Source organism: Camellia sinensis, chromosome 10 (genome assembly GCF_055761805.1).
Source record: "Camellia sinensis isolate YWXY chromosome 10, ASM5576180v1, whole genome shotgun sequence".
In the NCBI taxonomy this organism is placed as follows: Eukaryota; Viridiplantae; Streptophyta; class Magnoliopsida; order Ericales; family Theaceae; genus Camellia; species Camellia sinensis.
This window is the reverse complement of record NC_138970.1, coordinates 120,341,033-120,352,066: the sequence shown is the minus strand read 5'-3', so window position 1 is coordinate 120,352,066 and position 11,034 is coordinate 120,341,033. Positions and strand designations below refer to the sequence as shown.

Genomic DNA, 11,034 nt, shown 5'->3' with positions numbered 1-11,034 from the left:
CAATATGCAATATCACCAAGCGCTCAACTGGTGACGTCTGAGTCTTAAGGTCGGTAAAAAATGAGGTGTCTACATGAATCTGGGCAGCAAAGTCAGCCAATCCTGATACAAAGTGAAGCAGCAAACAGCCACACCCGTGGTTCACGTCTGAGAATGGCTAAGAGGGAAAAAATAGCCAGCCAACAGATAGAGTATCCTCCTCAGGATCTCCATACTTGATTGATCGACAACAGACAAAATGAGCAATGACGAGATCATCAGGCTCAACGCCATGACTGTATTGTCTATCAGAGAGAGCACCGAGCATTGAATCGGCTCGTCTCCTCTCTTTTCTCCCTAGAAATTGAAGCTATGAGACCTCCCAAGAAATTCACTCTACTAAAGTTCACGTCATACGATGGGAAATCAGACCCATTAACACATATCAGCCATTATCGGCAGATGATGTCCTTGTGGAGCCGAGACGAGGCTCTGATGTGCAAAGTCTTTCCATCCAGCTTGGGAGAATCTAGACTTCGATGGTTTGATCGTCTCCCCACCGAATCAATTTATGACTGGAAGCAGCTCTCTGAAGAGTTCTTGGCTAGATTCGTCTCCAACACTAAGATCCCAAAAGTGCCCGACATCTTGTTCGGTCTCCAAAAGGAACATGAGGAAACGCTGTGTAATTATGCTAGAAGGTATTTGGAAGAATATAACGATCTGGAGGAAAACGTTTACAGTGAACAGATGGCTGTAATGTCTTTTAAACACGGTCTGCGTCCAGAAAGCAAGCTGAGATAATCACTTACCAAGCGCCCACCCACAACACTGAAAGATTTGCGTACCAAAATTGAACAGTGCGCTTGCCTTGAAGATGATCAGATCTCCATCGAGGTAGCATCAACTGAACAAACAGCTCGGAACAAAAGAAGAGCAGACCAAGAGGAACACCAAGGACTCACAGTGAATGAAGTAGACAAGTCTAAATCCCACGAAGCAGTTGTGATTGTATTCCAGGAACCAATCTATCGTATTATGGAAAAAATCAAGAGAAATCCATTCTTTACTTGGCCGCCAAAAATGCTGGGAGATCCAACTCGGCGCAACCAGAAGCTCAGATGCACCTATCACCAAGACAGGGGGCATATGACTCAGAATTGTAGAGCATTGAAGCAACACCTGGAAGACTTGGTAACTGTTGGGCACCTCCGAGACTATATTGATCAGGACAAAGTGGTGACCGAACAATGGAACCCTCTACTAGAACCGAACATCGAGCATCCACGTCGGTTGGTAACAAACGTAATTCATGGTACAACTAGCCATGAGCGAGAAGAGGCATTTCAAGAAGAAATTGCAAAAGCTGTGTAGATTCAACAAGTCTCGTCAGTAGGGCCCGTGCCGAAAAAGGTATGAACAGTACCTAAGCCCTCCTTATGCACTGTTTCATTTACTATGAAGGATTTAGAAAGTATTCAGTGCCCACATACTGATGCATTGATTATAACTGTGGGAATTGGGAAACGATTTGACGTGAAACGAGTCCTGGTAGATCAAGGTATTGTAGCAAATATATTGTATTATCACTTGTTCAAGAACCTCGGTTTCTCTAAGCAGCACCACACCCCAGTGGTAGCTCCATTGGTCGGCTTTAATTCACGCCTGAATGGCCACTTTGCAAGATAGTGTTGCCAGTTGTGGCTGGGACAAGGATCCTACAAATAGAATTCCTGGTTATTAATACACCATCTCCTTACAATGCCATACTCGGTCGTTTTTGGATTCATCAAATGGAAGCAGTCCCCTCAACGTACCACCAGCTCATCCGTTTCCCAACGGAACACGAAGTAGAGCAGATCTCAGGGGACCAAGTTACATCAAAACATTGCTTCATGGCAGCCATGAAGGCTAAACAACTCTGTAATTGGGTATAGACAGTTGAAATAGCCGAACAGTCGGTCTTGGAGGATATCGGAGGATCCCCAGCAGAGAAGATAGTAGAGGATTTGAAAAATTTCCTAGTGAAGGAAGATGGCCCAGAAAAGTATTTCCTTATCGGTACCTCGCTAGGCGCTGATGAGAAACTTCAGTTGCTGGATTTGTTGAGGGAAAATATGGAGGTATTCACATGGTCAACATATGATACTCCAGGGTTGAATCCAGATTTTGCTTGCCATAAACTCAACATCAACCCTTCTGCTCGGCCCATTGTGTAGAAAAGCCGAAGATCCTCAGTTGAGCATACCAAAGCAGTAATTGCAAAGGTCGACAAGCTCCTAGCATCGGGGGCAATTCGAGAAATTCAGTACCTACAATGGCTGCCCAACACAGTTGTAGTAAAAAAGAAGAACGAAAAATTGAGAGTCTGCGTTGACTTTATCTGCCTTAGCAGAGCTTGTTCCGAGGATAGCTTTCCTCTGCCTCACATTGATCAACTGGTAGACTCAACAGCAAGACATGAGTGTATGAGCTTTCTGGACGCTTATAGCGGCTATCACCAGATACCACTGTTCGGTCCAGATCAAGAGAAAATAACATTTATTACTCCAAGAGACACCTACTACTATAAAGTAATGTCATTCAGCCACAAGAATGCTGGAGCAACCTACCAGCGAATGGTCACTCGAATGTTCAAGGACCAGCTCGGAAGGACTATGGAAGCTTACATAGATGACATGGTAGTGAAAAGCAAGCTTGCTATAAACCACCTTACAGACCTGAGAGAAGTTTTTAATATCCTGAAAAACCATTAGCTTCGCCTCAATGCCTCGAAATGCACTTTCGGGGTAAGAACAGGGAAGTTCTTAGGGTACATGGTGACTCACAGAGGAATCGAGGCATATCTGGATCAAATCAAAGCAATATAAGAGCTCGAAGTACCAACAAAGGCTAAGGAGCTACAGAAGCTGGCCGGAATGGCAGCCACCCTGAATCGGTTCATTAGCAAGTCTTCATATCGAATGAAGCCCTTCTTTCAGCTACTAAGGAAAAAGGCTACATTCGAATAAGGTCCTAAATGTACCGAAGCACTGCAAGGCCTCAAGAAGTATCTCAGTACACCATCTCTCCTGTCCACTCCAAAACTAGGGAAAGAACTATACCTATATCTGGCAGTTTCAGATCACGCCGTAAGCGCAGTACTGATTCGAGAGGTTGAAAAGAAACAGAGGCCAGTGTACTATGTTAGCAAGACTCTCCTAGATACCAAAACACGGTACCTACCCTTGGAGAAGCTGGCTTACACACTGCTTATCACCTCAAGGAAGCTACAACATTACTTTCAGGGTCACACCATCAATGTCCTCACTGAATTCCCCCTCAGATTTGTCTTCAACCGAGCCAATTTCTTCTGCCGCACAGTGAAATGGGTGGTTGAGCTTGGTGAGTTTGACATTCGGTATCAACCCAGAACAGCAATCAAGGCCCAGGTCTTGGCAGATTTTGTTGCCGAATTCGCTCCTACCCAGAGCACCGAACACCAAAACTCCAGCTCGGTACAGGTGTCACGCGCCACCGAACTAGGAAAGCAATGCACTTTAGAAGCATGGAAACTCTTCATTGTTAACATCTGGAAACTCTACGTTGACGGATCATCCAATAACCGAGGCTCGGGAGCAGGGGTAGTACTTATATCCCCAAAAGATTTATCTAGGAGCAAGCTCTCAGGCTTGGTTGGAAGGCTTCTAACAATGAAGCAAAATACAAAGCATTGTTAGCTGGTTTACACAGTGTCGAACATTTCAAGGTAGATCAACTCCTGGTTTTCAATAATTCTCAGTTGGTTGTCAACCAACTCACTGGGGTCTATGAAACACGAGACGAAAGAATGGCCATGTATATAGACAGGGCAAGGGATCTACTTAAAAAATTCCAATCCATACGAGTGGAACGAATCAATCGGAACAGAAACAGTCATGTTAATGCACTAGCTTGCCTCGGCTCATCAGTAGATGCCAAAGATGCTAGAAAGGTTTGGGTTGAGTTTGTGCCAGAACCAAGCATTGCATCTCCAGTCCTTTGCAATAACCTAGAACCGAGCTGGATGGATCCGATACTTGTCTTTTTGAAAACTTGCACTCTCCCCGAAGACAAGAAGAAAGCCAACAAAGTTCGACACAGATCAGCTCGGTTTTGGGTCTCACCATCTGGGAAGCTATACCAATGCTCTTACCTTGGTCCCTATCTGTTATGCGTGCATCCAAATCTAGTCGAAAATGTTCTTTACGAAATTCACGATGGGATTTGTGGATGCCACGTTGGTGGAAGGTCATTGGTGCACCGAGCCCTCACTCATGGGTACTGGTGGCCAAGAATGCAGCAAGATGCATAGCAGTACGTTCAGAAGTGTGACAAGTGTCTGAGGTTTGCTTCACTAATTCATCAGCCAGCCAAAACTCTTACTCCACTCACTAGCCCGTGGCCCTTTGCCCAGTGGGGTTTGGATATCTTTGGACCTTTGGCACGGGCCACTGGGAACAAACGATTCTTCACTGTTGCAATCGACTATTTCACCAAGTAGGTTGAAGTTGAAGTTGAAGTTGAAGCACTAGCAAGCATCAAAGAAGCAGACACAAAGCGGTTTGTCATGAGGAACGTCGTGGTACGTTTCGGCATCCCGCGAGTACTGATTGCAGACAATGGAACACAGTTTGACGGAAAAATCTTTAGGAAATTTTGTGCCGACCTCAGGATCAAATATCAGAACTCCTCTCCGGGCTACCCACGGAGTAATAGGCATGTAGAAGCATCGAACATAACCATCATCAACGGAGTAAATAAGCGGCTCGAAAGTGCAAAAGGGAAGTGGGTTGAAGAGTTACCCCATGTGTTATGGGCCTACTGAACCACGGCACGACGCTCAATGGGGAAAACACCCTACTCCCTAACTTACGGAATGGAGGCTATTATTCCACTTGAAGTTGGTCTCCCAACCCTCCGATCGGAACTGTTTGAAAATGCAAGTAATGAGGAAGGTATTGCACAAGCACTGGATATGGCAAAAGGCCGAAGAGAAACAGCACTGATCAGACTTGTAGCTTATCAGCGGCAGCTCATCAAGAGTTTCAACCAAAAAGTTTTCCCAAGGCAATTCACACTTGGCGAATTGGTTTTGAGGAAAGTCATGGATCACAAAAGGGTGCCTAGTGAAGGAAAATTAGGACCTAATTGGGAAGGGCCATACAAGGTTACAGTTATTATTGGAAATGGAGCATACTATTTGGAGGATATCAAGGGCAAGGCCATACCTCAGCCCTGGCATGTAGCAAACCTCAAGAAATACTATCAATAGACCAAACCCCACAATTATCTATCAAGTGTAAAAGCATTTATCTTTTGGTTAATGAAAATGCCTTCCCATTTCTTTGAACTTTTGTTTCCAAGCACCTGCACATCATTGTGGTCAAAACAGATTATTGTTTAACTTGGACTTTATAATCCAGGCCCTAGGGGCATATTTCAAAAATAAACATACTTAGTTTTGGTGTTTACTAAACAAAATTAGCTTTGGTGTTTACTAAACGGACTTAGCTTTGGTGTTCACCAAACAGAATTAGCTTTAGTGTTTACCAAATGGATTTAGCTTTGGTTTTAACCAAACGGAACAAGTTTCGAAATGACCGAACGGAACATAGTTTTGGTCTGCACTCAAACATGCCAGGTGGGATTGCTTGGTGGAGTTATGTTTAGCCACCAAAATGGATCTTAGCTAAGTGGATCTGCTTGGTGGAAACAGCCCTAACGAATTTTCAATGCCCAATTCTTTTTATTGGAAATCACAAAATTTCTTCAGTATCATCACATCAACACTTCAGTACTGATGCATCTAACCAAAGTTGGAACAAACTTGGACAATTCTTTCAAGACCAAGCTTTCAACAGTAGTCTTACTCAGCTCTAGACGGGGGCAAACACTTGTTTTCTTGGAACCAACCTGGACCTGAGTATGATTTCTTTCCTTTGAATCTTTTTGGCCCATTCAATGACACTTAAGCAGCTCTCCCAAAGAGCGAGTTCTTCAGTACCAATCTTACATAGCTCCAAGTGAGGGCAAACAATTATTTTTCTTAAAATCCAACCTGGACCTAAGTAAGTCTCTCTTATTCAATTACAAAGAGCAATACAACCATGCAGACCAAGCATCTATTTGGCCTTGTGGTCCCAACAGTTCTCGGTCGGGTGCAAACAATATGAACAACACAGGTATGAAAACAAAACATATCAGACTGCAATATCAGAAGTAAAATTCTATCAAAGGCATAGCTAGCCCTACAAAACAGTAGCAAGAAGAAAGAGAAATTGTCTTAACCAACTTAAGGGGGCAACTCGTCAGGAAGACCGAGCGCCGGTACAGCAGAAAAGTAAAAAAAGAGAAAAAGAAAAATGTAAAAAGAAAAACTTCAAATCATTCCAAATGTCACTTTAACTTTCATCAGCATGAGGAATTTCTGGAGTAGCATCCACAATCTTATCCGGGCCATCTTGGGGAGGAAAAATAGAGGTAGCTCCAACTTCTTGAGACATAAAAGCCTCTTTTACCACATCTCCCACAGCTTCAGTTTCTAGGATTTCACCCCATTCAACGTTCACTGTCTCATTGGTAATATCGCTCTCTAGAGTCTTGGTTACAGAATCAGTCCCTAGGGAAATCTTAGTTGGAAGAATAGCAGGGTTAGCAGCAAACTTCAAACCCAAGGACTTTGAGGGAACAGGAATATCCTGAAACAAAGGAGACCCTTCAGGAATTTGAGCAACGGTCAGAGCACTTGTCCAGCCCTTCAGAAAAAACTTATCTCGCAATACCAGCACATCTTCTTTGTAAGCGGCCCAGCTTCATCCCAACTTTGCTACCAATACTTAGCCTCCAAAGCGGAACGTTCAGCGGACATCACCTCAATAACTGCCTCTAACTCAGCCATTTTCCCTTCAAGTTGGGCTTGGACCCCAATGGAAACTTCCTTGGACTTCTCAGCCAAGGTGATAACCTTGCTCAGATAGAATACCTCTCTCTCAGCAATCCTGCGTCTTTCCTTCTCGGTTTCTAAATTCACTGTTAGTCTTTCAGCATTCATGGCGGCCTCCAGTACAGCCTTCTCTAGTTCCTCAGCTCTGGTGATTGACAGGTGCATCCTTTGAATACACTACAGCAGATAACAAGATATTAAAAGACAGCAGATAACAAGATATTAAAAGAAAGCAAACAGTAAAAGAACACCAAAAGAATTCAGAAACACTTACAGCAGTCATCATTTGAAGGGTTCCCTTTATGATCGAAATATCATCGGGCTCGTTATGATCTGCCATGTCTACTGGCATCAACAAAGTCTTGGTTAGGTCAAAAGCAAAGTCCCCAGAAACAACGACTAAATCAGAAGTAGAAATGGGTCTGCCTTGATGCAAAATAAACGGCTCCCACTTCTCAAACGACTCATCCTCAATAGGATCTTCAAAAGCCTCTCCAATTATCATCTTGCCAGTCTCCCTCCTCCTCTTCTTCACCCTTTTAGCAATTGAGGCAGAGGGTTTGACAGCAGCAGCATAAGGGCCAGAGGCCCCTATCTCCAGCTTCTTGTCCATAAGGCTTTTTGGTTTGGCCTTAATCCAAGAAGCTCCCAGAACATTAGAAAAGCCAAAAGCCTCCGCTTCCAAGTCCACTAACTCTCTCCTTTTTGACATTGACCCACCGTTTGTGAAACTAGGGGCAGGAGAAGGTGTCCTCTCAGATGGTAAACTTTCGCCTCGGCGGCAGTTCGTGACCAGAGGGGTAAGGGACGTGTCAGTTTCAGTATTAGAATCGAGAAGAGACGCAGCAAGCCTCGCTTTCTTTGGGATGGTGGAACGATAAGTCGCCTAGTAGTCTAGCAGTTCGGGTGCAAATCTGTTCTTATATCTCAAAATAGCCTTGATGGCCTCAGCATTCTCTTAGTTCGGCCTGCGCTGAAAATGGAAAGCTTCTGTAGAAACAAGGAACAACGTTAAAATAACATTCAAAACAAGGCAAAAACACAAAAATACTAGGAAGAAGGACTCAGACCTGGGTAGCCATCCTTCTAGGGCATCCGTTCAGATTGGAACTTAGTCCTAACAAGAAACTCCCAATTACCACCAACTTGCAAAAAATCGTCATTGTGTTTTTCCGAATCAGGTAAGCCAATTACAAGATGACAATCGGCCGAGCGAACACAAAGACAATAAGTGCTATAATCCTTGTTGTATGAAAGGGTATAGCAACACAAAATGTCCTAGATGTCGAAGTTCAAACCCAACCACCTGTTAAGAGATGAGACACCATAGACAACTCGGAACAAATTGACAAACACCTGCATAGCGGTAAGCTGAACTTGGTGCAGGAAACGGCGCACCAAGGGATCAAGGGGAAATCGGACCCCTCCTTCAACAATGGCAGCGACGGGAAAAGCAACAGTACTTCTAGTACCCATGCGCTTGGCATCAACCTTCACCAGCGAAAGGGTCACATCGTCAAGGATACCATAGTCTCGGCGAAACGAGGCCATTGCCTCAGGGGTATCAACTAATGACCGAAATTTCCCCATTATCCAGACCTAGTAGGGCGAAGACAAAACTTAAACTCAGCAAGGAGTAGAGCCAGACGCCGGAAACAATGGTGGAAGGGCCAAAGAGGGCGATCAAGACAGAAAAGTAGAAGAAAAGATAAATTTCAAGGGAACTTACAGAGATTAAAACAGCAACGACAAGTAGAGAGCCTTGGAACGAGAGCGAGAATGGTAGCAGCAATGGCAACGAAACGTCTGTACAGAGCACTATCGGGACCAAAGTAGAGGAACCGAAAGGGTTTTGGACTCTCCAAAGTTTGGAGATAGACAAAGGGGTTTGAATTAACACCCCCAGAGCATTTATTGCGCCCAACCGGCGCGAAGGTACATAATCATGCCCATCTGTATGGAATCGGCGCACTATCTCTGCGCACTAGTACCATGCCGCCACGTGTCACCATGGAAAGACATAGATAGGAGGCGTGTGTCAGGATTGAACTGTCACCAAGGCCGAACTGGAGCAGATCCAAAGCGACGCGACGCTTGGAGTACAAAGTAGTAGCTCCTCCCAAGGGGAACCTTAGTGCGAGCTAGGGGGCAAATGAAGGGACTGAATATGAAATAAGCCGGATCCAAGCCTTGGGCTAGCCCAATCCATTAAACCCAAGCCCTCAAGCACTTGAGCCCAGCTCGCAATGGAAAGGCTAGCCCAACTGTGATACTGGACTGGGCCAAGCTGTAGGACTTAATCTATGTACCGAAACGATGTGCCGAACCTATCACCAAAGACCAAAATAGGCCGAGCCTATACAAAGATATCCTGCTAGGCCAGCCCATCTCTATAAGCAATCTCACAGAGGGCCGAGCCGAGGCACAACGACACAGAGCCAAAGGAACCTATCTGAGAAACGTGGGAGCTGTGAGTATATGCATGTGCAAGATGCCACCTCAACTGGTCCCTTTCACCTAGAATTACGGAAATGGTTAATCAAGGAAATGTGGTTTGTTATCAGCATGACTACAATGAGTATGTACATCCCTTATCAACTACTAGATGGTCCCTTACCTTGAGCAATGCTAAAGGAAACTTGGCAACACCGAAGCTCCATGAAACCATCTTGGGCAACAAGAAAGAAGTTCTATACAAACTACACTCACTTCACATTGAAGGTAACTAAGTCAAGCTAAACCATACTCACTCAAACACAACTCTCCACGCTTAGAGAGCATCTTCCCTCTTCTCCAACCACTTACTCCCACACCGGAGGGGTTATTCGGCCAACCCCGGCCAGGCAGCTCTAATGGTGCTCATTGTTGCAGGGTCTCAGTTTCTGGATAGTCCAATTAGGTGCGGAGCTCCGATCCACGATCATTTAGTGCGGTATTCGGTACGCACAACTACTAAATACTATTTATTACGGTGTAGGCAATTAAATATTATTTATTTACTTTACATTGAAGTTTGTTTTTACGAGAAATTAATGTATAAAAAATTAAAAATATATTTAAATAAAAATATTTATTTCAAAACAAAGCAAGATATCTACATTGATTTTTCTTTTATATTTTTGTCTTTCGTGATCAATGTTGAAAAAGTACTCTAAAAATTTTAGTTTTAAGGTAATTTGTTTTAATAATTTAATATCTATATTTTTCATTTTTATATTTTAATACATTTATGATGTTTAATTACAGGAAATTTGGTGAAAGACCCCTCACTATCTAATTTGTCTTTCAAAAGGACAAGAATTATATAGATCCTTCCAAAACCTCGTAATATTTTTAAAACTTGTTTCTTTTACTATATCACACACACACACACACACACACACACACACACACACACATATCAGCTCTCCTGTAAAGTCATTCTCACAGTATATTTCAAAATAAAATTTTACTTTGAATCATAATAAACTTTACTCTGATTCAGAGAAAAATTTATTATGATTCAAAATAAAATTTTATATCGTTAAGCATATATATTTCCTTAGAAGTAAAAATTTACTTTCATTTTATCAAACAAAAAAAAGCACATACCAGAGTAAAATTTTACTCTCATTTTATCAAACAAAAACATATTACATACTAGAGTAAAATTTTACTCTCATTCTGTTAAACCAAAACAGAACACATACCAGAGTAAAATTTTACTCTCGTTCTGTCAAACAAAAACAGAGCACATATAAGAGTAAAATTTTACTCTTATTTTGTCAAACAAAAACAGAGCACATACCAGAGTAAAATTTTACTCTCATTCTGTTAAACAAAAACAGAGCACATACCTGAGAAAAATATATAGAAATAGAGAGATAGAGAGAGCACATATATTTCCTTAGATCTGGTTCAAACCAAAGTAAAAGTTTACTGTCTGAAAAACAGAGCATGATAAGGAGACAAAAAGAAAAAGAGAGAGAGAATATAGATCTGAGATGATAGATCTCAAATATGAGGTCATCAATCTTAGATCTGAAGTCTTGAATGCTAAGGATGACAATGGTGGCATCGAATTGCGCTGGTGGTTGAGATGCTAGTAGTGA

General features: G+C 42.9%; 3 protein-coding genes across 3 annotated transcripts; all 3 read left to right on the top strand.

Moving 5' to 3' along the window:
• Positions 1-351: 351 nt before the first annotated feature.
• On the top strand, positions 352-1,353 carry LOC145800661 (uncharacterized). Its single transcript, XM_082890380.1, has 2 exons — positions 352-735; positions 841-1,353. The coding sequence occupies exons 1-2, from the start codon at positions 352-354 to the stop codon at positions 1,351-1,353; spliced, it is 897 nt and encodes a 298-aa protein (XP_082746506.1).
• Positions 1,354-1,437: 84 nt separating this feature from the next.
• Positions 1,438-4,312, top strand: LOC145800660 (uncharacterized). The gene is made up of 5 exons (XM_082890379.1): positions 1,438-1,540; positions 1,921-2,102; positions 2,199-2,660; positions 3,267-3,653; positions 3,761-4,312. The coding sequence occupies exons 1-5, from the start codon at positions 1,438-1,440 to the stop codon at positions 4,310-4,312; spliced, it is 1,686 nt and encodes a 561-aa protein (XP_082746505.1).
• A 564-nt stretch (positions 4,313-4,876) lies between these two features.
• Positions 4,877-5,272, top strand: LOC145800659 (uncharacterized). The gene has a single exon (XM_082890378.1). The coding sequence runs from the start codon at positions 4,877-4,879 to the stop codon at positions 5,270-5,272; it is 396 nt and encodes a 131-aa protein (XP_082746504.1).
• Positions 5,273-11,034: the final 5,762 nt, after the last annotated feature.

Coding starts and splice junctions, on each gene's coding strand:
- LOC145800660 (XM_082890379.1), top strand. CDS start 1,438: ATGAAGGATTTAGAAAGTATTCAGTGCCCACATACTGATGCATTGATT. Junction 1,541..1,920: donor ACGAGTCCTGGTAGATCAAG/GTATTGTAGCAA, acceptor GGGTATAGACAG/TTGAAATAGCCGAACAGTCG. Junction 2,103..2,198: donor TGTTGAGGGAAAATATGGAG/GTATTCACATGG, acceptor CCCATTGTGTAG/AAAAGCCGAAGATCCTCAGT.
- LOC145800659 (XM_082890378.1), top strand. CDS start 4,877: ATGGAGGCTATTATTCCACTTGAAGTTGGTCTCCCAACCCTCCGATCG.
- LOC145800661 (XM_082890380.1), top strand. CDS start 352: ATGAGACCTCCCAAGAAATTCACTCTACTAAAGTTCACGTCATACGAT. Junction 736..840: donor TTTACAGTGAACAGATGGCT/GTAATGTCTTTT, acceptor AAAATTGAACAG/TGCGCTTGCCTTGAAGATGA.